Raw genomic sequence first — 27,316 nt, 5'->3', positions numbered from 1 at the left:
GAAATGGCTGTGGCTTATCAACCTGGATAAGTTTTTACATCGAGCCCGGATGTCTTTCTAAAAGATTCAGCCACAAGTTACTGGGCTGCGTATTGTTCACTTGCATAGTAGACAAGAATAAGTCCTTCCACTGGACGAGTAATTAGGTGAAATTCTGTGCCCTGTGTTCTGCAGGAGACCACACTAAATGATCAAAATAGCCCTTTCTTGCCTTAACATCTGTGCATGTACTTAATACATTGGAACCTGGTTAGCTTGCAAATCTGACTTTTTTCGTCTCTTATGGCTCCATTTGCTCTATAAAAGGAGCATTTGCCAATTTATCGATAATTCCGAGAGATTGGGGGTTTAGTGTTCCTGTCCCAGGATTATCGAACCGGCTCCCTCTAGATAGTCCGAAAGGTAGCCATTTTCCCCTTCGGATTTGTATTTCTTTCTTTTATTGTCAATATAGAAGCATAAAGACGACTGTCCCAGACGCTGTGCCGCAAACTGAGGTAACGCCAATAGCAGAGCCATAGCCTTTTTTTCTGCACAGAATCAGCCAGTCAACAAATGGCACAAAAAGACCCCAAAACTCAACTACCACCAACATTCAAACCCTGTGTCTGTCAGGTCTGTCCAGATGGGGGGGTGTGCTTGAAAGGTCAGAAAACAAGGGCTATTTCAGGTGGTGTGAGGGGGTGGGGAGAATTTCTTCTAAAGTAGAGGGGCTCTCACAGAGACTGCTTTGCTTGCAATTCCCTCTGGTATGAACAAGTGAGCGCCAGCTGTGTTCACACTACCCAGGGGCAGAATCTGCATTGACCATCTTAGGGAATCCTCTCACTGTTTTCCCCTCCATGCCATCTAATCCTGCTCTGAGAAAATCCGGACAACACTGGGGTAAAAACGCCAGCACCATGTCTACACTAGAACTCCCAGTTTTTGCTAGCCCTGGAGAAGCTGCTCTGGTGCTAGCACAAGAGTGAGAGTTTTGCTTCCCAGATTCCCATAGACAAGACACAGGGGGGAAGCATTTCTTCCTGAAACACGAGGATCAGCAGCTCTTGTCCTTTTATCCCAGCTCATGAGCTTGTAGTGTAGCTGCTGAACCTAATTATGTTATTTGGTTTCCACCATGTGCTAGTGTGGCCAAGTAGATAAAGCACCAGTGTGGAGACCTGGTTCTGTTCCCAGTACTGCCACTGTCCTGCTGGGTGACCTTAGGCAAGTCACTTCCCTGCTCCGTGTCTCAGTTTCCCCATCTGTAAAATACGGATAATGATCCTGGCCTTTGAGATCTACTGGGGAAAAGTCCTAGGTATTATTAATACATATTGGGCTGGATCTTCATTCGGTATCAGTCAGCATAGCTTCATTGGATTTAATCAGCACCAGAGGATCTGGCCTGCCATACCTGTGCTCCGATGAAAGAATGGTAATATCTGATCTCCTTTTAGACCCTTACCAAGCTGTTTGTCTGCAGTCATTCTGTGGCTACCTATTACAGAATAACCTCAGGACCCTCCTATTGACGCAGGCAAGCCTCTTTGGATTCCTGGAACATTTCACAAGGTGAGCTCGAGTCTCAAAGGAGCTCACCTAATCTCGTGCCGTATCCAAAGCGAGAACCCTGAGCTTTTAAACCTTCCCTTTAAATTCCTTTAGGCTGTGTCTGTGCTTGGGAATTCTAGGGGGAAATTCCCATCAGTGCTTTTAGAGCCATGTGGACGTTGAGGCTCCCACCAGCATAACCTTCAATATGGCTGAGCTGGGGTTAGTGCCAGTGGAGGCTGGCTTGGCTGGCTGGCTGATTTCCTTGGGGTGAAGTCTTTAGGGAGGGATGTCGTTTTTACCTAGTCTCCCATCTGTATGTTTGGAATGAGTTCCTAATGTTTTTAACACAGGAAAGGGCCGTTGCAAGGGGGAATTCCTTATTGGTTTTACTTTCAGTTTTAGTTAGGCCTTGTGCCTTACCAGAGCCGGTAAGGGGAGTGTGGGGGTGTACGTGTGAGGTGGTTTCAAGTAGTTACCGAGACGTGCAGAGATCAGAGCTAAAGAGAAGGACACAATTTCGGCACTCTCTTATTTCAGAGTTCTCGTCTCTGTCCATTTCTGTGGTGGTTTGTGTCTCTTTCTTTCCCTTGGTAAGTACATGTTCTCCGGTGTCTGTGCAGCGTTTAGGCTCATGGTGGTCAGCTTCACGTTTTGGTTTTATGTTTCATGCTGGGGGTGGCAAGCAGCGTGCATACTGGCTTTTTCCACTGATGTTTTGATCAGTTTGCTGCTCAAGCGTTACAAAGGCTGTGATAGAACCCAAAATGTATCCATTTGGCTGTAAAAGCCCCTCTGCCTAGTTCAGAGTCAGGACGTAGATCTTTGGACCACACTACCCGTTGGGTTGGGTTGCGTTGTGCATTTATTTTGAGGATTAAAATATCTTGTGTACCTTAAGCTGTAGTCACATGTTGTTCCCTTATTCGTGTACAATTTTTCTCCTATTTACAAGAGTTGACATTCTGAACTGATGGCCTTCCATTAGTACCTGTACCATGTTCCGTGGTATTATGGTCCAATCCTGCAAGCTCTTACTTGCATGAGTAGTCCTTACTTATGTGAGTAGTCCATGTATATCAAAGGTGAGGAAAGTTCAGTCACTTATATTGTAAAATTAATTTAATAGCTCAGCGGTAGAAAACTTAAATAATTGTGTCCCAAAGATTGATAAGTAGAGCCGGCCAAAACTTAAAATTTCCGTTCCACGGGAATTCATTCCAAATTGGAGCTTAAATAAAAATATCAACGTTTCCTCAAAAATGAAATAAAAAAAAATCATCCGGGTCAATCAAAACATTTTCCTTGTTGATAGCATTAAAATATTTTGTTCTGATTTCTGTTCAGATATTTTGTTCTGATGTCTTTTAAAATTGTATGTTACATCATGATTTAAAACATAAAATAAATTCCATAATGAAAAGTAATTTTGAAATGAAACATCAAAACGTTCCATTCTGATAAGGTCAAAACATTTCTGATGCTTTGTTTCAAAGTTTTGTTGTTGTTGAAATTGACACATTCCCATGGAAAGGTTCTATTTAGACAAAAAGACATTGGCTGATGGGAAAAAGTTCCATTGGAAAATTTTTGAGACGCTCTATTGCTAAGGACTATTGGAGAGGAATTACTAGGCTTATTTTTATTTGCTCTTTGGCCAGCATGTTTTCATGACACATTTGATGATTATCTGTTCTGTTCATTCCCTCTGGGGCACTTGGCATTGTTCCATTGTTGGAAGACGGGATAAAGGGCTAGATGGACATTTGGTCTGACCCGGTGTGGCTGTTCCTATGTTCTTATTTCAACCAAGAACAAAAGTTCATTTCCAAGTTATACACCCTGAAAACTAGATTTAGAATGGGAATGCTGATGGACTCTTAACTACAGCACTTATATGAATGCTGGCATAATAAGTGTGCATAGAAGATAAGGACAGTTATTAAGCGTTTGCCTACTAAAGGATCCAAAGCAGTTAAGAAAGTTGCTAGAGTTTGGGAAGAATGAAAGAAAGAGTTTGGTACAGTTGGGAGACAAATTAACCAATTAAGCTGGTGCATCGAGATGAATTGTGATGGCAAACCCCACTTGGCCTGGTGACAAGACCTTCAGAGATCAGTCAATTTATCTTGAGATTCAAAGTCTTTACAAATAAATGAATGTTACCGATCAGTCCTGTTCCCATCAGTGTACCGGGAAGGGTGGTGGTGGTTGGTTTTGTTCTAAGAGACATTGTGGAGAGGGTGGCAACAAAGGCGACCCATGCTTGCTGATGGGGAGGGGGGCGGAGTGAGGGCAGCCGGCTTCAGCAGTGTTACTGAGCATGCTCAGTCCATGTGAGCTTGCTCAGTACAAGCCAAGCAGCAAATCAGGGGTGGGGTGGGGTAGGCGGGCGCATCCCCTCTGGGGGGCAATCTGCACTGGGGAAGATTTGTGCCTCTCCGGCTTTAGCCTGACAACAGATTTATTTCCTGTTTATTTCTTTGGCTCGCATGGGAACTGGAGGGCAAAAGGGGACACGTTGCTGGGTCTTCGGCTACTTGGCTGGGATCTAATGCAAACGCAGGAACGAGGGTGTAGCCGGTCAGTAAAATGGCCGGATTGGAAGGTGGTTTCTGCAGAACAGCGCCCCCTCTCTGTCAGATTATTCTTACTGCAGTTGTTTTTCTGTTACAAAAGTACTTCTGATAGTGGGGGAAGAGGCCGTGGGAAATGGCTACAAATGCCTGATACTGGCTAGAAGGAGAAGACTATTTGAGATCAAAGAAGAAAAAAACAATTCCGAGAAATGGATCCTGTCACCTGACTGTGTCTCACACTATTGGTAGCTCATGGCAACCTAAAATTGACAGATGCTACTTTGCTGTTTTGGTTCATTTCTACACACAAACACGCACATACACATGCTCAGTCAAATACATCCACGCTGTGACTCCCTTGATTTCAGGGTCAGTTTGGCTTGTTTTGTTTTGTGTGCGAGGGAGTTAAGGTCTGTGTATTTTCACTTTCGTTTGACTCTAAACTACATCAGCAACTCTCATCTCGAGTTTAACACTCCTGACACTTGTACACCTCTAAACTCTGTATCCGTGAGTTAATACTAATGCTTTGCCCTGCATTTCCACCTGTTGAGATCAGAATCTGATTGTGCCAAAAAATGCACATCCTCTGTGAAATAGAGGCAATGTTGTAAGGCTGATCCCAAAGCCCCCTGAAGTTGATGGGTGTCTTTCCATTGATTTCAATGAGCTTTGGATCAGGCGCTTAGTCTATCCCATGATCTGCAAACTCACTCACTTCTTCTCCCATCATCTTTATGCTCCCAGAATTGCACAGAACCAATTCTGCCATGGAATGTTCCCCGACTTGCACAAAATGCACTCTCAAGCTGTTGCTGCGACTCATTTATCCAGTCTCATCTCCTTAATTGGCAAGTGAAATGACCGATGGTGAACGATGTTAGATGAATAGCCTAGGAGACAAATCCAAAGTATAGGTAGTATAGTATAGTATCTGGGGAAGTCTCAGCTACTACAGAGATGGGGGCCAATATTAAACCCTAAAATAGATTAAATAATCTTAGTGAAGGGTATCAGATTAACAGTACAAGTTTCCCCACTCTCAGCCACCATCAGTATGTTTCAGCCCTGAGCCTGGAAGGACGCTTCCGCTCCCAATAGGGGATAGAAGGTAATTCAGTCTCCACGGCCTCTTCCTTTCTTAGCCTCCCTGCCAAAATAGCCCACACGAATGCTATTTAGAGTCAGTTGTGGTGTGGGCTGGTGGCTTTACTAGAGTTTTGCAGTTCTGCAGCACCGCCCGTCCAAGGTTCTGAAAGCACCGTCCAGGCATGAACTAGGCCTCAGAGCACCTCGGCTGCTATTATCGCCATGTGGAAACTGAGGTACAAAAAGGCGAAGTGTCTTGCTGAAGTTCACACAGTGACAGAGCTGAAAATAGAATCCCGTTCTGCCCTCTTCTAATCTCTAGCTAATACTGCCTCACACACACTGGTATGAAACCCGATGCGTAAGGAGCTTGACTGAGTCTACCAACTCATTTCTCACAGCCCGGTCATCACATGGCAAAACACTTTGGTCACCACTCACGTGGGTAGGATTTGAACTGTTCACCTGGAGGTGAAAGGCTCTGTAGCCCATTACCAGTCCTCTGCTGCTCTCCTAGACAGAGCTCCTAAGTCTGAAACGCTTGTAATTGCATATGGCATTTTGTATTTATTCATGTGTGTTTATATCCTGCTCTGTCAACAGTCCACTTCTTTCCCCGTAGGAGGCTGCACAGGACAAAGCATCCACTTACATGCACAAAACATGCATCCGAGAACCGATGTCTATTGAAAGTGTGACGTCTACGGGGGTCGGTAATGCCACAGGAAATGGAGGAGAATCCACAGTTACATTTGAAAATGTAAAAGTCTAGAAAGAAAGTGACCGTCTCAGGATGCAGGTAGGAGATCTTCAGCTGGGTAGGGCAGAAGAGATTGTGAGAGTAGAACACGGACGTGGTTTTGTGTCACCCAATGGGCCAAGAACATGTCACAATTCCCACTGAAGTCCATGGCACATGACTAAAAGTGGCTGCATCAGTCCCCTAAAGAGGAAAATATAACCCCACTCTTGGCGCCCAAAACCTCCCAGCCGCTCTGTTGTTATGACACTTTGTGAACTATGGCCCAACTTGCCATAGCAGTGAAGTTATTGATGATGAAGTTGTACACAACCCTGCTTCTGTTATTTATTTCTAGTGCGGTAGCCCCCGAGGCCCCCAAAACAAGGATTGCCTTGCATTGTGCTAGGCATTGTACAAACATACACTCCGAAAACAGTCCCTGTCCCAAAGAGCTCCTAGTCCAGGATTCTGACAATAATACAACAGACAAATGGTGGGGAGATGGACGGACAAGGGAACAGTAGAGATGGGGTTTTATATAAGCAGCCTAACCAAACACCAGGCAGGAGTGATTTGTAAGTGTTAGGGCAAAGGCAGGTTTCCATTGTTCCCAACTTCACTACTAACCTATCCGGTTTCTTCTCTCCAGCCCCAGATGGAGGATATGGATCTCCAGAGGGCCATAGCAAACGCTCAGCCACAGCTGGTGGAGTCCCTGAGTCATGCCCCTGAGTGGCTGCTTATGAAAGCCAAATGTTTCCTCCCTCAAATGGACCTGAGTCACGTGGCTGGGATCACTGACTGCAAAGAAAAGGTCTTGTTGCTCCTTGACACGCTTGAGAATGCAGGACCGATCATTTGGAAGCAGTTTATCCAGTGCGTCTGCATGGAATGCAACCTCCCCATGGACCTGGAGATACAGCTCATGAGTGCCTCAGGAGAAGGTAAAGGAGAAAGAGCTGGGGGGTTGATCAGCAGCAGTTCACACTGAAACAGTCCCCACTGGCTTCTTCCCAAACAAGAACCCAGAACCTTGATCCCTAGCATCACCACTCTTAGGTCTAGCTGTAGTAGAGCTGATGGGCTAACTTTGTCCCTGGTGCAGCCCAGTGGCTTCGGCAGAGCAATGGCAGGAGTGAATTTTGCATTATGGGAGTGGATGTTTTAGGATGGATGATACAGTAAATGGATCAGTTTGGCATGTGTCCACTTTGCTCATTCTGGCCCTGATCCTGCAAGATACTGAGTGCTCTCAATTCCTGTTGACCTAACTGGGAGTTGAGAGTGTGCAATACCTTCCAGGCTCAGGACCTGTCTCTGGATGAGCAGAACATCCAGTTCCCAAATTAGAAATGTCCTCAGAGGCAAAATCTCTTTGGAAGGACTCAGGGCATTGACTAGTCCAAACTGGGACTGTGGTATGACAATGTATTCTGCCCCATAAGGATCCCGATCCTTTGGTGAGAGGACAAAGAGTGATAATGATACAGTACATACATCTGTCATTTTATTTTACATGCATAAGTATATTAATATTGTTGTTTAAATCATTATAAGTGAATGTCTCACCCGCTGGAACAATTTATCCCACAATCTTTATAGCCCTCCAAAAGTTGTGAGGTGGTTTTCTCCCTTTGAAAACATCAAAAGAAATTTCTTCCCAGTCTGATCCATACAGCAGAATATGGGAGATGCTCCACGTGAGCTGTCGTCATTGACAATGAATAACACCGCACAGAGCGTTATAGACACCAAACTCTTACTGAATAGTTCCTGACACATTTGGTGAAATCTTGAGCCTCATTGACTTCAGTAGATCTAGGATTTCACCGAGGGTGTCTTCTCTATTTAGCTGTTGGATATCCTCAGCCCCCAGCTTCCTACTTAGCAGGAGGTTATGCAAATAACTGACAGCTCATCTAAGCAGACAGATCATGCAAGCAGTCTTGTTATTGCACACCAACCCTGTTTGCCTCCATGACTAGCCAAGTGCACCAGGAGCAACCCACCTAGAAAAGGAAAGGGGAACAAAGTTAAATCTAGCTACAGGCTAAAAATAAGAATTGACTTGTACTTTCTTCCAGAGTTCAAGCTAAAACAAGTTTTAGCCTCAGAGTTCAGTGGTGGTGTTTTTTTAAAGTTTCTTAGATTGTAAAATCTCTAGATCAGGAGTTGTGGCTTCATGTGTTTATTTCACATAGGATGGCCAGATGTCCTGATTTTATAGGGACAGTCCCGATATTCAGGAGTTTGTCTTATATAGTCACCTGTTACCTGCCATCCCCTGTCCCGATTTTTCACACTTGCTCTCCGGTCACCCTAATTTCACAGTGCCTCATACAATTATCTTGATGGGTGCCTCTGAGTGCTACTGTAATACAAATATTAAGTAATCATTTAAAATGGTCATTGTTCATGGCTTTTGGTACCAGGCAAGTACAATGCAGAGACCTTCTACATGCATCTCTCTGCTTCCTGCTTTCAGCTGGGCCCTGGAAATGGAAATACCAAAATACTGTACTGATCTCATTGTACTTCCAGCTCGAGCAGAAATAGCAAATGTTGGCAATGACAGCAAAAAGAGTCTGTTCTTGGGAGTCTAATGTTTTTTAAACCAAAGATTCTCTGATAAATGCTGAACTTTATCCAGACCAAAGCTCCAAACCTTTGGAGGTTCACTCATCACTAGTGATACAGTGATCACCATTTACCCTGAACTGGGTCTGTGATTCTGCAGAAGTTTCCCCAACTCCTCTCCTTGCCACAGAACTTTGTTCCAAAGTCTTTTTCATTTCAAAAGAAAAATGTTCTGGTTGTTCTGGTTGTGAAGAGAAACTTCCAAATGGAAGCCACGTAGAAACCAATGTAGTGATGTCTGTCTGAATCTGCAGCCAGGCAGCCTAAAGCAACAGCTGTGAAATAAAACACCTGTTTATTTCTTTGAGGTGTTTACTCCAGGGCCGCCCGGGGGGGAGGGGGAGGAAGTGGGGCAATTTGCCCCAGGCTCCTGGCCTCGGAGGGGCCCCCATGAGAATATAGTATTCTATAGTATTGCAACTTTTTTTTATGGAAGGGCCCCCCAAAATTGCTTTGCCTCAGGCCCCCTGAATCCTCTGGGAGGCCCTGGTTTACTCTGACACCTAATAAGTTCTATATTGTTAACTATTTAGCTGCTGATAGCTTAGCACTTGTGCTTATCTCACAAGCCAAAAACATTTCCCACACATTCCTGGATAACCAAAACCTGAACTATTCTCCACCAGCTGCTGAAACCTCTACCCTTGCCTTGACAACTATGATGCATGAATGTATCATCAATACAAAAATCCATGGCAAACTGAAACTTTAGCATCAGCCTGGAATCTCCAGGCTACTGCACTGGAGTGGTGCTGAAACCAGGTGATTCATGAGTAACCAGGTTGCCTAACGAATGTGCGTCTGAGTCAAATTTAGGCTGAGGCAGGTCTAGCACTGCAAATATTGTGAGTCCCATCATGAGCCAGAGCAAACTGCATTGTGTAAAAGTTGAAGCTTCACACCTCTCTGGGAACTAAAGATGAACTGAGAGTCAGGGCACATCTGAGGTAGGCCACAGTGCCCCATGCCTGTTTGCAACTCAGCAGATTATCAGACACTAGTCAGACATTATACCGGGGTTTCCTTTGCAGCATTGTGTGTGTGTGTTTGCATGTTGCATACCTTTGGTTTTGTCAGGACGGTAATGCCACAGACAGGTGAGCCTAACTCATTTGGAGCACGTTAGAGGGAGGCACTGGCAATATCCTAATTTTATTTTAAATTAATAATTGTAGGTAATTTAAACCAGAAACAAGAAGCCTTTGCAGAAGCAAGTACGCAGTCTCCTTCTCAACCTACAGGTAAGCCTGGTGTCTATGGCATGAATGCAAGGGGATAACATTCTAGGAGTTTCCCAGCTCTCTGTGAGGTAGCTGTCTTGGGGGTAGGGTTGCCAATTTTGGTAGGATGTATTCCTGGAGGTTTCATCACATGACATAATCTTTAATTCCTGGAGACTCCAGGACAGCCCTGGAGGGTTGGCAACCCTACGTGGGGGCGGAGCCAAAGACCAGGACATTGCACCATAGAGTAGGCCACAAACTGAGCCCAGACTGAAACGCCCCATGAGGAAACCCGCTTGTACTGTGTTCTCTCATTCTCTACACGTCTCAGCTATTTGCCAAGGTTTTGATTTCCCTCTGCGTGTTTCAGAAAAGGCCAATAAGCCCTGTATTCGCCAACGGTCTACTGATTTGTTCTTCCAGTCTAGAGAAGCTCCTAGCCCCAGGGCATTATAACATGAGCCCCTCTGGCTAATTCACTGCATTTGAATGACTGGCCTCACTGCGGGTTAGTTTGAGGAAACCCATTTGGTTTTATGTTGACTTAGTGATGCTTAATGCTTGGCGGCCTGGTGTCCTGGCTATGGATTGTGGTCCAAAGGTCAGTCCAAGGCCTTTAATCCAATATATCAGGAAAGGCTCAGACTGCTCCATGACCCCACAATGCGGTTCGTGGAAGTCGTTTAATGGCCATCAGTGTGCCCAGCTTTGTGTATTATTGGATGGGTGTTACACCGCTGAAGAAACTCAGTAGGGGCCTCTCATTCGAACGGTGTCTGGTTTCTAAAATCAAACCACCAGCACATCTCCCCACCCACCCTCATGAAGAGAATTACAGCAGGTGGAGAAAGGCTGTGGTTAGTAGTGCTGCAGCACTATCACTTCCTGAGCTGGGAGGCAATTGTTCCACAAGCCAGCATCAATCGACGAAGCCTGCTGGATGTGGGTTAGCTTTCATCTAGAAAGCTCTCACCTCATTGCTGCATCCGTCCCAAAGGTGTACACAAGTAGAAATAAAAATGCTGAAACGAACCCTTTGTATTCTGTGCTCTGCAACTTGAAGAAATCGGCAGACAGAGCTTGTAGAGCTGAATTTTTGAAACCTAGGGTGCTAATGAGTGTCTGAGAACAGTGCAAGCTGATCGCTGTGCAGGGCTCTGTGCTTGGCCAGGGACAGGCAGGTTAAAAGTCAGTGTCCAAGTGTGATTTTCATGTGTGATTTTGCATGGTAGAGAAAGAATTGATCAGAAGTCCACCGTGCTCTCCATTTTGCCTAGGAAGTTCCCATTAGTGTTGTTAAGTGCTGAGGAGAGTTGTTAGGGCTGCTAACTTGTTACGGCTACTTAGTGCTGCTGTTCTCGGAGCTCTGATGCCAGCTGCACTAGCAGTTAATGCCACTTACCCCTTCAGGAGACCTCAGTGTTATTTGGAAAGAAAGACCACAGGCGTGGTTTGGTGACGAAGGCACTTGGCCAGGTTTATTGTCGACAAAGCACAGTCCTAGTGCCCCGACTCAATGGTTAAATGTACACTCACACACGTATGCCCACGACAATGGTACTAGGAAAATCAGCACACCAGGATGCTGTCCCCTAGGCTGGACAGCGATGCCCCCCCCCCCCCAGGACTTCTCCTTTTATACATGGATACAAACAAGTTACATATTACACTCCAGATGTTAGTTACCACCCTTTTACCTACTAGTTAGAACATCCTCATCCGTTATCCTGTCATCCCCTCCTTATCTTACGAGGGGTCGGTGTGTACTTGTACCATCCCTTAAGAATGTGTTTACACAGTTATTTGAGAGATCGGTATGTTTTTGTACAGTCCTGTCCAGTCAGGAATGTGCTTACTTGGTTCGCTGACACCTGGCGCATTGCTGTTCTGCCAAAGCCAGGCCTACTCTGGTTCCGAGCCTTTGGTTCAGACGGTGACTTATGCTTATGGCTCCAGCCAGGCGTACGTGGGTCTGTGAATTTAGAGACTAGCTAAGGTGTGGTCTGCACTTAAAAGTTAGGTTGACACAGCTTCACTGGACATGCGTGTGAAAAAACCCACACCATTGAGCAGCACAGTTTTGCCGATCTGTTCCCCAGTGTAGATGCAGCTACGTTGGGGAAGCGGTGTTCCTACACTGATGGGAAAAACCCTTCCGTCAACATAGGCTGCATCTACACCCTGGACTACACTACATTACCCAGCTATGTGGGTAGAGTCACTGTAGTGTAGACATACCCTAAGGACTGGAAAATTAGGTCAACCCAGCTATGTAGCTCAAGGGTGTGAACAATTCCCACGGAAGAAGTTTTCTGTTGACTTAGCTACCACCTCTCAGAGAGGTGGGTTTACTACAGCGACGGAAGAGCTCCTGCAACTGTGCCGTTGCAGTGTTTCTAGTGTAGACATAGCTTGAGATTCAAATTCATAGGCACATGTAGCTCCTGCAGGGTGACAGGCAGAATGTGGCTTTGAGTCACTATTGCCAGTGGCCCTGATATCCTGTAATTTGTGCATGTGCAACACACACCCACGTTTTGCACTTGAGGGTTTACGCACACAGCTAGATAGCCATGCAATGCTTGTATCCCCAGAACTGTGCATGCACGCGGAGTTGGCACTTGCATAAAGTCGGCCCGCATTTGTGTGTGTACAAACACGACTGCAAATCGGGACCGATATGCCTAAATTACAGTGTGGTTATGGAAATGTTAAGGATACTGTGGGCTGTTTTCTGTGGTACAGTGTGCAGCTGTAGTCTGTGGTATAGAGTGCAGCTTTTGGATCTATTATCTCAGTCCTGAATCTGCAAGAATCGCTCTCTTTTACGTATTCAAAACCACATCCTACCCAACCCACCTCTCACTACTTCCTTATATAATGTACAATTGAGAGGATTTTTACCAGACTACAATCCCTATATCTTTGCATCCACTTCTTTCTCTTCTCTGTATACCCACAAAACCTCAATATGGCAAAGTCCTGGCCCTTTACAATTTCATCTGCCCAGCTCATATCTGTTTAGATTGTAAGCTCTTGGGGGCAGGGACTGCCTCTTACTATATATGTGTGCACCACCTTGCACCATGGGGGGGCCTGATCCCAATTGGGGCTCCTATCATAAGAACATAAGAACGGCTGTACCGGGTCAGACTAAAGGTCCAGCTAGCCCAGTATCCTGTCTACCGACAGTGGCCAATGCCAGGTGCCCCAGAGGGAGTGAACCTAACAGGCAATGATCAAGTGATCTCCCTCCTGCCGTCCATCACCACCCTCTGACAAACAGAGGCTAGGGACACCATTCCTTACCCAGCCTGGCTAATAGCCATTAATGGACTTAACCACCATGAATTTATCCAGTTCTCTTTTAAACGCTAATAGCAATGAATGATATCCTTTATCGGTAATGTTAGGAGCTAGGTGTATGGAGTGAGTTAAAACCTCACTGAGATCGATAAGTGTGAACACACCTTTCAATTAACATAACTGTAAGGATAAACCCCAGCCTAAACCAGCAGGAGTATGTGAACCCACCCAGGAGCTTTTGCTGAGTATTGTTTTGAGTAGGCGTGTGCGGGAATGGAAGGGAGGGAAGGCAGAACACAGAGAAACTGAAAACAGACAGAAATTGTAAGAGAGAGACAGACAGCTGGAAGGAGCAGCGGAAGAAATCTAAGGAAAGGCTTTTGGGTCAGGGTGCAGATTGAGAGAGAGCTGTGACCATGTTCCATTGTAACAGGCCAGATTCCATAAACTCCGCCACCCAGTTCTGTCAGGGTCTGGGGAATTGCGCACACACATCACAAGAGGCTAGGCGACATCCCCGGGTCGGGGGGGGAGACTCATTCTGCCTGATTTCAAACACCCATGAAGGTCATCGGTTGGGAAGTTTGGCTCAGTCTTCATTAGGTTTCTGTCTTGCTTAGGAAAGAGGGTTTAAAGAAAAAGAGCCGAGGGAGAAAAATTTAGATGCAAAATTGAATCCGGCCCCTGCTGTGCCTGGCCGTACTATGGTGATGGACACTTGAAAACGCTACTGTAACTAGATGGCTCATAAGGGGGACTCCTCTCTCCCTGATCCAGAGCAAGGCTGCCTTGTTAAAGGTGAATGGCCTTTGTGGGGAGGCTGGAATATGCACTTAGATTGCACACAAAAAATTGCCACCTCTAATGAGCCCAAGAAAGAGCTTTGGAGGCTTTCAAGACGTCCCTCTGCATGAGGCTCCCCCGTTCCCAATTCCAAGCCACAGCGTCCTTGGAACTTTGGTGGGTTCCCGCTTCATGGCTCAGTGTTACCTTCCCCCATCCAACGCCCCAGTGCTCAGGTAGAAATCCATTCGCATGCCTCTGTGTGTGGCAAACTGCGGCTGGCGCTTTGCTCCAATTGGGACCAGTGTAAGATGATCAAACCCCAATTCGCTGGGCAGCCCTCCAGAGAATCAGATCAAACATGTTGCTTTTTAACCTGGATATAAATTACAATTAGGAATGTTGAGGCACTTTAACCAAGCAAACTGTTTGTTAGGCAGCTGGTGCACTGTGGGCACTACTTATGAGGCTGACTGGTATTGTCTTCACCCTAGCTGGCAATGATATAACGAGATCCAATGACTGGAAATTGAAGCTAGATAAATTCAGACAATCAATACGGAACAATGAGGACTACTAGCCATCGCAACAATTGGATTCTCCATCACTGGCAATTTTGAAATCAAGATTGGATGTTTTTCTAAAACACTTGTAGTGCAAACAGGAATTAATTCAGGGAAGTTCCTACTTCTTACTGTACAGGGGGCCAGACTAGATGATCACAGTGGACCCTTCTGGCCTTGGAATCTAAGAATGGATATTGGCAGACTCAGTGCACTTTGCAACAGTCCCTCAGAGAACGGTCTCGTTAACGCGTTGGTGATCAATATGTCTTAGCACCATGCTTCTTAACAGATGGTGAAAGGATCCATCGAAAACATCTGACTACCATTTTCTAATTCTGAACACTTTTTTTTTATAAATACCCCTTTTAATTTAAAGTGTTGCCATGAAGATATTCAAACCCACGAACAGCCTCTAATGTTACACTTACATTGTTGTGCATCCAGTCAACTATGGGATCAAAGTGACAGAATTTACACCCTCCCCCGATACGTGAAGCACAAATGAGTGTTATCTCCACAAATCAGGTGACGTTGACATTCTGTTATCCATCCCCATAGATGACTGCACTGCACACATGCTTTTCCCCAGCAGTTGCAGGGTTTTGATTGGCTGTTGTTGACGGGATGCTATACCATGTGATCTCAAGCTCACAATGCTGCATTAATATGTTTGCTGCTTTTCAACTTTCAGGACTTGAAAGGCGTCGTCATGGAAGCAGTTCTCATCCCAATGGTAAAGAGTCTAAACAGCAACGATTAGGTATGTGGATTTCGCAAACGGTGCATGAGCATGTTCATCTGTGGGGAAATGCCAAGTTATCGACTTTGTATGTGTCATATATAGTATCGACCCAAGTGCCCATTATTTTTCTTGCATGCCAGTAAATAAATCAAAAGCACCAAGAAATCATCCTGCCTCATTATGGGAAGCCTGTGTTGAGAAGCTGCATTATCTAATATGCAACTGATCTTAAAAAAACACAAAGACAATGGGCGTTTGCAAAAAACTGGCTCAGAGGTGCACTAAAAACCCTTCTGGAAAAAGATGGATTAAAATAATCTAGAATAAAAACCCTTTGAAGGAATTACATGCCCAGAAGGTCTCTCACAGCTTGTTATTCATGAACGATTTTATTTTATTTTTTTTTGGACTGGGGAACTAGTTCAGGAAACATGCAAGTTTATTACAAAACTCCAATAAGCCACTAGAGCTAGTGTGGCACATTTGAAAATGCACTTGTATGATTTCAAAACCCAGAGAAATTGAGGAAGAATTTAATTTCCACAAACTGTAGGTGAGACAGAATAACACCAACATTGGCCATAGGGCCTGAGCCAACACCCACAAAATATGAATGGCCAAATTATAGCTGACTTACATTGGTGCACAATAGGAAGCAACAGAGGGGCTGGAGAGAGCAGGGTTGTAGGGCGCTAGCTAGCATTTCCAGTAGGTACTAGTGTGTTCTCAGAGGGGACATGTCTCAGGAGGTCAGGAACAAGGCCTTGGTCCCACCACATTGTGAACTCGGAGAGTTGTTTGGAAACCGAAATGGGTGCAAAGCAAAATGTTGGATTGAGACAACTCTCAGCTTGGAGGGGGTGGACTCTGATCCCAGCTCAGGATCCAAATTCATGGCTGTAATGAAAGACTGTATCATAATGCACATGCACAAGGTGGGTATGAGATAAGGTTGCAACCCTAATTCTGGCATTGCTTAACTTTTGGGTGCTTGACTTTGCAACCTTCACATTCTTTTAACTTAGTTTTTAAAAAAATATAATTTCTAGGGTTTTTAAAAAACTTAATAATCGAAAAAAATAAAACCCAGCAAAATTCTATCACATGGAACCGTATTGATTCTCTATCTGGGGCAGCAGCCTGGCTGGGATTTTTAGATCCACAGCACAGTCCTCTACCACTCAAACTAATGGAGTAGCTGGGAGCAGTAGAAGGCTGTTATCTTTTATGTGGACCTGCCCCTAGAGGGGGGTGGGGACACACATTTTACCTGTATTTTTCACGCCTATTTGCTAAACAGCAAGGCAATGTTGAGACTCAGGACTCATGGATTCAATTCCAGGTTCTGGAGGCAAGTAAGCTCTAGTTATGGACTCTTCTGCCCCCTCCCCCCCCACCATTTCTCCCTGTCTCCTTCTGCTCCCTCTCCAGCCCCACCCCCCCAACCTGGTTATCAACACCCCAGCTCCTGCCCCCTGCTCCTGCACCTGTTTTGTCCCACCCCTGCAGCTATCCTGACCCCTCCACAGCTCCGACTCCTACCTCATCTTCTGCCCCTCTCTACTCTTGCCTCTTTCCTCCCCTTCTGGCTCTAGCTCGTATCCTCCCCCAGCCCCATTCCTCACCTCCCTGCATTTGAGCCAGGTTGTGTCTTCCTTCTCCTCCATGCTACCTGGGCACGAGCAAGGGTAGCTCTGAGAACACAGGAGAGGCAGAGTCTCCCTGCTCTCAATTCCAGTGCCTGGCGCTACGTCAGCTGCCAGGAGGAGCAATGTCAAGGGAAGTCCCAGCTCATCCCTTGCAGCCTTGGCCGGAGCGTGCTCGGTTGCTCCGTGGGAATGGCGCACGTGCAGGCTGGTCACAGACAGGAGCTGTGAGGGGACGGAGCGTCCTCAGTGCAGATGTAACCTCCAGAGAATTTAGCTGCCAAACGCTAACAAAGTCCTACTAAGCATGTGGGAACTGAGATTTTTTCAGAGGCTAATAACTTGGCCAAATTTGGACACATTTTCACAGGCACAGCAAAAGGCCACCTAAAAGTCAAATGTTAAGTCCCCCTGCTCCAAAGCATGGCTATACTACAGCTTCTCAGCGATGCGGTTGGAAGAATTTTTTTTTTTAAACAGAGATGGTTGAGCCATTTTAGCTGAAATTTTTAAAAAAAATTCAGCCTGAGGCAGACACCCAGCATGGGAAATTTCGGCCTGAATGGTTAATGTTTGGCAAAGTTAGAAGCAACTGAAAACAGGGTCTTATAATGGGAAGTGTCAGGCAACCTTAACTATAGGCATCAATACCTACATTATCTATAATAAAAAAGAGAAATACATCCAGATGCTATCTGTAAGGGACTCTGCCCTCCTGAGGGAGGGAACGCCTGTTAGGTTCCAGTCATTGCCCTTTATCTGTCCCTCTGTCTCCTGCATTCTTGGCAGCCTAACAAAACACCCTAGGAAATGTTTGAAATAAAAATAGTCCACAGTCTCTGGGAGGGATCTCAACAGTGAACACCTTTCCTCAGAGTTAATCAGTGTGTTACTGGTCTGAGCGCCATACAGAAAATTGATGAGAAAGACGACAGGGATACTTTGTGTATTTCTGAACCAGCCACTGGGGTCCTAATGGGGACCTTTTCTAACCCTTGGCTAATTTCCATAGATTTTAAGGCCAGATGGAACCTTTATGATCATCTAATCTGACCTCCTGCACAACTCAGGGCAGAGAGCCACATCCAGTAATTTCTGCATGAAGCCCGTAACTTCTGTTTGAGCTGTGAGCTTGTCTTACTCCCTATATTGTGTGAGGGAGAAGTATGAATCCACAAAACCAGGTCCATGAGGCAGAGGATGGAAGATACGCTACTTGGGCAAATAACACTATGTAATTGTGTATGCACGTGGTTTGTTATTGCAAGGTCGTACAAGAGTGCTGCTTTGTTTACTAATTACTTGGTGTAGGGTTGCTGGGCTGGATATACTGCTCTGCAATTGGAGGGCTGTGGTATTGATTTATTGTTTTAAATGCATGTTTTGAAGCATGGATTAAAAAAAAAATTACATAGGTAAAGAATCACATGGACTTTGCAAATAGATCGGGGCCGGGGTGGGGCGGGGGGAAGTACTTTAGACCATGAACCTCCCAATACAATCAGGGTCTATTTCAGTGGTTAAGCAACGGGCCAGATCCTATATGAACTGGCACAGCTCCACGGTCTCACCGTGTTTATTATGGTGCAGATCACTTTTCATGAAGTTGATCTAGCTGTTTCCCATTACCACTCTCACACACACACTCTCTCTCTGTCATTCTCTGTCTCTCAGATTCAGCTGAAAGGTACCGGCATCTCATCATTGCTTCAATGTGCCAAAGGTATGAAAATAAAAGAGCAGCGGTAGCAGCTGTCCTGGGACAAGCACAGCCACCAGCTTTCAGCCAAGCCTTCGTCAACCTAGTCATCCGGCAGAGTAAAGCTTCCAGACTAAAGGAGAGAGCAGATAAACCCAGGGAGGACTCGGCAGGCATGCAGGAAGCAGAGGAATGTGTGGACACGGCTGTGAAAGTCTCAGACCTGTTTGAAAGTGTCGTTAGCTCGGGTACCACCAGGGTTATCCTTTTGTTTGGCAAACCGGGGATGGGAAAGACCATGCTGATGCATCGGCTTTGCCAGAAGTGGGCAGAAGGAGCTTTGCATCAATTTCTGTTTACTTTTCTCTTTGAGTTTAGGCAGCTGAATCTGATCAGCAGAAAGCTGACTTTAAAGGAGCTGTTGTTTGATTTGGTCCTTCAGCCAGAAGATAGCCCTGATGCCGTATTTCAGCACCTCCTGGAGAACGCCCAGCGCATGTTGTTCATCTTTGATGGGCTGGATGAATTTGTGGGGAACATAGGCCAGCCATCCTCGCCTTGTGTAAGCCCTGCCCTCCACAGGCCTATGTCCATATCTGAGCTGTTTGCCAATTTCTGCTTTGGAAAACTTCTCCCTGGGTGCACGGTGCTGGTCACCAGTCGGCCTAAGAAATTACCCGACTTTCTGTTAAGCAGAGCAGATTTGCTGGCAGAAATTTGGGGATTTGACCACGAGAAGGTTGAAGAGTATGCCAGCCACTATTTCCACCAACATTCCTTCAAAGAGCAGGCCATCGCTCACCTGAAAAACAACAGCAAGCTTCTGAGCATGTGCTTGATCCCTGCCTTGTGCTGCATCGTCTGCGTCTGTTTGGAATATTTGCTGAGGAAGCGTTTGTCGAAGGTGGAGCTTCCTCAGACCATGACACAATTTTATATCAAAATGCTCCTCATCTTTATAAGTAAACAGCAGACAGAGGGCACTGTGAGTGAAGACACGCAGCTGAATCACCACCGGACGGCCATTTTGGGCCTGTGTGACCTTGCACTGAAAGGCCTGGAAGAGAAGAAGATAGTGTTTTACGTTGATGATATCCCAGAGCATGTGAAAGAGTTCGCTTCCCTACATGGGTTGCTGACTGTCTTTGAGGTGAAGAGGAGTGACAGCCTCCCAGAGGCCGGCCATGCCTTTGTGCACTTAAGTCTTCAGGAGTTCTTTGCTGCACTGAACCTGATGATAAATAACACAATCGACGGAAGCTACCTGAAGAAAAAGTTCTCTCTAAAGTCAAAGTGGACTTTAAAAAATGAAGCCAGGACCGAGTTCATGGAGAATTTTCACATCTTTCTCTCAGGCCTCTCTTCGAAAGAGTGTCGGACGTTCCTCACCCAGTTAGCTGAACGAAATCAGGTGTGGGTGCGGGACAAGCAAGCTGCCATCTTGCAGTCGTTGAAGAAGCTGGCAGCTACTAATCTAACGGGCCCCAAGATAATTGAACTGTGCCATTGCACTTACGAAACACAAGACCTTGAATTAGCCCAGCATGTCGGGAGCCAGTTAAATTTCAAGTATGAATTTAGAAACTTTAGATTGACCCCTCTAGATGTTTCAGCTTTGGTTTTCATCATTAACTGTGGCCGGGATTTGACTCACTTGGATTTTGCAGGCTGCCCCATGGAATTAGATTGTTTGGAGGTTCTAGCCAACTGTAAAAGTATAGAGCATCTGAGGTAAGAAATGCATGAAAGACATGTGCATTTGGATTGAGATTTTGAAGGGATTTCTATGCTCATTTACCATTAAAATGAATGGGAAATGGGTATCTAAATTACCTATCAATGGAGGGCTCAGATATCTAACCGTGAAGTCCCAAGCATTTCACTTCTGGGTTGCTGGTTCACAGCCAGCCAGCATTGATAGCGACTGAAATTTGCTGCCTTCTGATTGCTGTTAGATATTGTAGATGAAATGCGTTTATTTTCTCAGTCCAGTTTCTACTGGACAGGTGCCCCCATTGCAGTGGGCAGGTTCAGCAGAGAGATCAAAGACGGAAAGTGAACTACCATCTCATCGCTAAAGCTGGTACTTGACAGCTGGGGGAGCGGGGCAAAATAGACACTTCAATCAATTTGATACCTTTTATGAGTGCTAAGTTCACTTTGAAGATTGCGTGCATTCCAGGTCACTCTGTGCTACTAATTTACCATAGTGTAAATGGTCTATTTCTCCAATAACAGCTTTAAAGCATTCAGACAAAATTCATCCCTGGTCTAACTCTATTGACTTCAATTGCTTTACACGCAGGAACCATTAGGCCTTTCCAGTTCATAAGAGTCAGATTTTCACTGCTCACCGATATAACCGTGAGCAGAAAATGTCCTTAAATAAGGAATTACTTATCTTTATCATAGCACTAGCAGAATGCTCAGTCAGACTGTCTCCACAGTTTAGCAACAGCTACTTAGTATCTTAGGGCTGGTCTACACTGCCGCGCTAGTTCGGCGGCTGGGGATCGAAGTTCCGAGTTCGATTTATCGCATCTGGTCTGGACGCGATAAATTGAACCAGGAAGTGATCCCCGTCGACTGCGGTACTCCAGCTCAACGAGAGGAGTACCGCGGAGTCGACGGGGAGCCTGCCTGCCGCGTGTGGACCGCGTCTGAACCGCGGTAAGTTCGAAGTAAGGTATGTCGAATTCAGCTACGTTATTCACGTAGCTGAATTTGCGTACCTTACTTCGACTTGGGGGGTAAGTGTAGACCAAGCCTTAGTGTCTTAGTAACCAAGCCAATAAAGTCTTTCCCCCTTTGTACATTTGATTATGTTGAAATGGTATTTAAAGAACTAATATGTTTAGAAATAATTATGATGCAATAAGGTGGCTGGATCATAGATAATGTTAGAAAAAAATAAAGAGTTCTGTTTTGTTCTATCATGTTTTAGCCCACTTTTTTATTGTTTTAGCTTTAGGAGCAGGAAATATGGTGACGAATTTGCAGCTGCTCTTTCCAAAAGCTTACCGAAGATCAAGAGTCTGAAGAAACTAGAGTAAGCATTTAATATTAGGGTCAACCCATCTTACTTTGCTCTAGTGCTGAATAGGGAATGGGTTCCCCTTTGGATTTTGTACCACAATCTTATGTCATATGTCATATGTATTTTAAATCTTTTGCTCTGGGTGATGTTGTCTAAAATATAATCTGTTGCGTTGTTTAGTGCAACACAAAAATACAGAAATACATGAAAAATATGATTGTATATGGTACCTTTTGGGCATTGCTACCAAATGCCAGGAGATAGCTGCAAAAGATTTGCATCACCTTATCCTGCTGTAATGATCCTTTATGTCTATTAGAGCGGATTGAAACACTTTTTTTCTTTCACTTTTTGGACAAAAGCTTTTTGGTTTTCAGGTTTTCAAAAATCAATTTATTTTTTTTGAGGAAAACGAAAACACTTTCTGCAAAATATTGAGTTAAGTTGAAAATCCAATTATTTGTCTGTCCCCCCCCCCGAAAAAAAAGCTTCAATGGAAAATTTTTGACCAACCCTAATATCTGTACAGCACAGGAAGGATGGTCTATAGAGGTAGGTGTGGTGATCTGTGGGTTACTTGTCTAGGGTTGTCTGTAGGGTTCCATTGTTGAAGCTGATTGTGGTGTCCAGGAGGTTGATGCTAGTGTGGGAGTGTTCCAGAGAGAGTTTCATGGATGGGTAGTAGTTGTTGGAGTTGTGGTGGAAATCTATAAGAGAGTTTAAGCCGTCTGTCCAGAGGATGAAAATATTATCCATATATCTCAGATGTATCACTGATTTCATGGTGCATTTGTCTCCATGGACCTGTAGTAGTCAAATCCTTGTTACCTATTTCTCAATGAGTTATTTTAGCCCCAAGATCCACCCAACACTCCTAACTACCTAAAATAAACTCCTACATTTTTGATAGACCAAGTCCAGTACAAGAAGCTTGCACACTTAGACCTGGTCTACACCTAAAACTTAGGTTGACCTAGCAACATCACTCAGAAGTGTGAAAAATCCACACCGCTGAGAGACGTAGTCAAGCTAACCTTAGCCCCAGTGTAGACTCTGCTAGGTTGACAGAAGAATTCTTCCATCAACCTAGCTACCTCCTCTAGAGGGGGCGGATTTATTATGTGATGGAAAAACCCGTTCCATCGTCATAGCAAGCGTCTATGCTACAGAGGTTAACCCTGGTCTCATTTTATGTCTGTATACACCTAGAACTTCAAAGGCAGTCTACCATTAACTATGGTAGACATGTGCAGTTCTGCAATCTTCGTTAACAACAGTAACTTGTTCAGTTTTAAAGCTACTTTACAACAATCTTGGTTGGAACCTGTTCCAAAACAAAGACACATGCTGTAATTCTGTGGCAAGCATGTATACTTCCTTACTAATTAGGTACTCCGTTTCAGGAAGCGACCAATTGACTGATTTGGGTTGTCTCGCGTAACAGGCTGGGACTCACCACCATGGTGCCTCCTGCGGGTCATTCTGGGAATTAGCTCTGTCTTTTCGCAGAGCGCCCTCCTCCGGTGGTGTCTCGCCTGCGTGATTTCTGCTCCGGACCTGTGTTGCCTCAAGGACCGGCGGGATCCTCTTCAGGACACAGGCCTCCAGCCCCACATGCCCCATTCTGTTCTCCTTCCCTTCCGGGGGAACAGCAGTCCTCTGTCCAGCCACTCACCTCTGTGGCCAACTGCAGCCCGAAGTTCTAGCCAATTACCTCAGTGGCAAACTGCAGCCCTTCACTGGCCACTCCCCTCAGTGGCAAGTGGGGGCAAGGGAGACCCGGGCCTGGCCACTACTCCAGGTCCCGACCCAGGGACCCTCTAAGCGGCAGCCACACGCTGTGTCTAGCCCTAGCACCTTCTCTGCCCCTGTATCAGGGCTTCAGTCTTTCAGCCAGTCAGGCTGGAGCTCCCTCTGCTCCCCGACCCGGCTCAGCACTGCTCTGTCCAGGGTGCTGGCAGTTTCCTCAGCCCTTCAGGGACCCAGCCCTTTCTCCCAGGGCTCCAAAGAGGGAACTGCCCCACTGCCCTGTCTCTCTCTTTATATATGGGCCTGCTCTGCCCTGATTGGCTGCTCATTGCAGCCCCTCTCTGATTGGCTGTCTGCTGCGCAGCCTCCCCAGGGCTGCTTTTAACTCTTTCTTCACCAGTGTGGGGCAGACGCCCCATCACATCTCCCAAAGAAAGTCTGTGTGTTACTTATCACTAGGTCTTTGCTCAGACATCACCTTTCAGCTCAGTAATTGTCCACAGCAGGACTCGACATGCAAACACAGATTGAGTGAAGGATGGATACAACTATAGTCTTTTCCCGGTGTGCTAACAGGCAACCTGAACTGCTGGAAAATAGAAAGAGACTTTAAAGGTGGTCTGTCTGAGGTAGGTATTTGGTGTCACCAGGAGGACTCCGAGATTGCTGGCCCAGGAACTCAGTCTTCTCTCTTCCAGGTGCCTTTGGCTTTTGAGAAGTGATGTGCTGAAGGACACTAGTCATTTTATCCTATTTCTGCTGGCTGGTCCAACTTGGTTCCTCTTTTTGGAGGTTCTGGCATGTCGACTCATACTTCTTGTGAAGATTCAAAATGTCCAACCAAAAGGAGAGTTATCCTCTCTTACCATCCCATCAGGGAACCAGGCATCAGCTTTTGAGTTCTTGCAAATGAGACTAGGAATTTCCTGAATCATTGTGTAATACATCTTGTCACACCAGCTAGTGTAAGACAAGTTAGGCCATAACTGTTGGTACAACCATCTTGGGACACGCCTTGAACACTGGTTGGTCCGGTCAGCAGCTTACCTCCGCAAGTCCCTTTCTGTGACCCCTTTGTGGTGCGTCCCTTGGCCAATTTTGCAATTATTGCTTGTTCAATTTGCAGTTTCTCCATCAACATCCTGCTAGCTGCTGAAATGTCCAATTTAAAGTTCATATAATTGATATAAAGTCTCTTCGTAATCTTTGGTGCTCTTTAAACTTGTTTTAACAGTCCATTATACAATGCAAAGTCCCTTCAAGAACTGTTGTTCTCCGGATGGCCAGAACAGCTGTGTAAATAGTCCAGGCCTGTTCTCCTTGTTTCAACAACCACAGTAGGACCTTAGTATGCATGACTGAGCCTAACAATTACATTTGTGATTATTCCACTCTAGCCAAGTGTCCTTATACTCACACTATGTGCTTTCGATGCATCTGGTTTACTGACTCTTCAGCACTAACTTGATAGCATAAGCATGCTTGATTGTAAACATTAGCCTTACTCCGTCTCTTGATCACATAAACTAAAAGGAATCAGTATGAATGCAATTTCGTTCTTTCCTGAGAGGATTGCACAGCAGGCAAACCCTGGCACTGAAGTTTACAATAAGTAATACAGTTGACTTCCCTTTTACACATTTTAATTATAACATTAGATTCCATCACGTTCCCCACTGGGCTCTCAGCAACATCTCCAGCAGCTTCTTCCCCAGTCACTTTCTTCAGGATCCCTTCTAGTAGCTCTGTCATTCTTTCCCTTACCTCCCTGAGCTGAGGTCTGGGCTACCATCTGAATCTGAGGGGAGAAACTACATGCCAAGCAGATTTATTTCAAGTTTATTTAGACTTAATTAAGTAGAACCCCAGCAAGGGAATTTGGTTTTTATCTTTTGGACTGTGTGAAGTTCTTAAGGGGCTCTGTGAGAAGGGAAACTGAGGCAGGGTGCTGCAGAGCCATGCTTTGCCTGCAAGGGGCATTGGCATTGGGGTAGCACCTGGATCAGGACCCCATTGTGCTAGGGTTTTAGCTGAGTGGACGGAGAGGAAGGATGGGATCTTAGAGATGTTATGCAGGAAGAAGTGGTGAGATTTAGGCTATGTCTACACTACCACTTACGTCGGCAAAACTTATGTTGCTCGGGGGTGTGAATATTCCACCCCCCTAAGCGACTTAAGTGACACTGGCATAAGCGTAGTGTGCATAGTGCTGTGTTGGTGGGAGAGCTTCTCCCGCCGATGTAGCTTCTACCGCTCACGGGGCTGGTTTTTCTAAGTCGACGGAGCTTTCTCCCATCGGCATAGAATGTCTTCACCACACGTGCTGCAGCGGCGCAGTGGTACCGGCATTGGTGGTGCATGACTCCTCCGTGTGGGGAGGCTGTGAGCACCCGGACGGTGGCCCCGCCTTGAGACCCGCCCCTGCTCAGCCTCCTCTCCTGGAAGCTCCACCCACGCTCCATCCCAGGCCCCCCGAGGCCTCCTCCACGAGCCCTCCCCCCCCGTCATTTGTGCCTCTTCGCCTCATCCATGAGGCCCTCCCACCTGCCGCTCACACCTCTTTTCTCCTGCCTCTGGCCCCCCTGCCTGCCGCTTGTGCTGCTTTGCTGCCTCCCTCAGGTCCCCCCACCCGCCTGCCGGTCGGCCGTTCCCATGCATGCGCATCTTCACACCCTCCCCCGGCCCCACCCGCCCGTCGGCCAGCCAGCTGCTCGCGCATGACTCTTCACTCCCTGCCATGAGGCTCCCATGCGGGCGGAGCGGGGACAGGAAGAGGCGGAGCCTTGAAGGAAGAGGACGAGCGGGACCAGGGCCTCGGGGCAAAGCGTGGGTGGGGCCACAGCCAGGGTGCCCACCCTTTAGGCGGCAGCACGCTCCGAAGGTGGCAGGCAGGCTGTTTGGGGCGGCTTGGCCTCCCCTGGCCTCTTATACCCGCCGCCTGTGTGTACCCATACAGCTGCGCCGCTGTAGGTGTAGACAGGCCTTTCGGGATGGCTGGGCCAAGTCGAAGACCATGCGTAGGTTATGGGTAAGGCTGCGATTCTCTCACAGATTCCGTGGCTTTCCACAACCTCCGTGACTTCTGAAGTGGCTGGTGTGGCTGACTGCAGCGCTGCCCGAGCAGCCAGCCCTGAGGCCAGCTGCTCGGGTGGCCCCTAGGCCATTGCTCGGGAGGCCCCAGGCAGCTGGCTCTGGGGACCGTGCAAGCAGCGGCCAGTGTGGCTGGCTCCAGGGAGTGCCCAAGCAGCAGTCCTGTGGGCACCCTGGGGACCGCCCGAGCAACAGTGGTCCCGAGGTGGCTGGAGCAGCATCCCCAGAGGCGCCCGGAGGCCGTCTGGAGAACGGTCCCCAGGGAGCAGCAGCCGGGGGCAGTCAACCCCCAGCGGGGCCCCCCGAAGCAGCAGGGCCCCAGAAATCGAGATTTAGTCAGGGGTATTTTTGGTAAAAGTCATGGATAGGTCACGGGCCATGAATTTTTATTTATTGCCGATGACCTGTCCATGACTTTTACCAAAAATGCCTGTGACTAAATCTTAGCCCTAGTTATGGGGCTGAGTGACGCTGAGGGTGCTGTCCATGGTGATGGAGAAAGAAAGGAGTGGGCAGGGCTTAGGGTGGGAAAGATGAAGAGCTTCATTTTGGCGGGGTTGAGCTTTTGTTTGGAAGCCGTTTGGGGTATATTTTCCTCTACTTCCTGCGGCTTTCCCCTGCCTGTTCAGAGACTGAAAAGAGGGGACATTGAATGTCAGGAACTCAAATTCCTGCAAGCTGCGATGGATGCAGAGCAAAGTGATGGTGCTGGAGCCCAGTTCTGCCCTTTGTCCCCAGGGGCGTAACGTCTATTGACTGAGAGCAGAATCAGGCCACACGCCTCTGCATCTTCCTCCTGGTCACATGCTGGACGTGGAACCCAGAGACATCCCAGACACTGTTTCTGCCATGAGCCTGGCGGATTTGTACTGAGCCGACATTTTCAATTTGC

At 46.5% G+C, this 27,316-nt stretch overlaps 1 protein-coding gene across 1 annotated transcript in view; it reads left to right on the top strand.

Moving 5' to 3' along the window:
• Positions 1-5,997: 5,997 nt before the first annotated feature.
• Positions 5,998-27,316, top strand: part of NLRC5 (NLR family CARD domain containing 5) — a 76,858-nt gene continuing 55,539 nt past the window's right edge. The window contains exons 1-6 of the mRNA XM_026652762.1: positions 5,998-6,003; positions 6,596-6,890; positions 9,759-9,824; positions 15,153-15,221; positions 18,524-20,279; positions 21,514-21,597. Coding sequence (XP_026508547.1) covers positions 5,998-6,003; positions 6,596-6,890; positions 9,759-9,824; positions 15,153-15,221; positions 18,524-20,279; positions 21,514-21,597 — 2,276 coding nt within the window. The remainder of the gene's footprint in view (positions 6,004-6,595; positions 6,891-9,758; positions 9,825-15,152; positions 15,222-18,523; positions 20,280-21,513; positions 21,598-27,316) is intronic.

The sequence above is a fragment of the Terrapene carolina genome, unplaced genomic scaffold (assembly GCF_002925995.2).
Source record: "Terrapene carolina triunguis isolate 2854851 unplaced genomic scaffold, T_m_triunguis-2.0 Scaffold130, whole genome shotgun sequence".
In the NCBI taxonomy this organism is placed as follows: domain Eukaryota; kingdom Metazoa; phylum Chordata; order Testudines; family Emydidae; genus Terrapene; species Terrapene triunguis.
The sequence above is the reverse complement of the archived record's forward strand: the minus strand, read 5'-3'. Positions and strand labels throughout refer to the sequence as shown.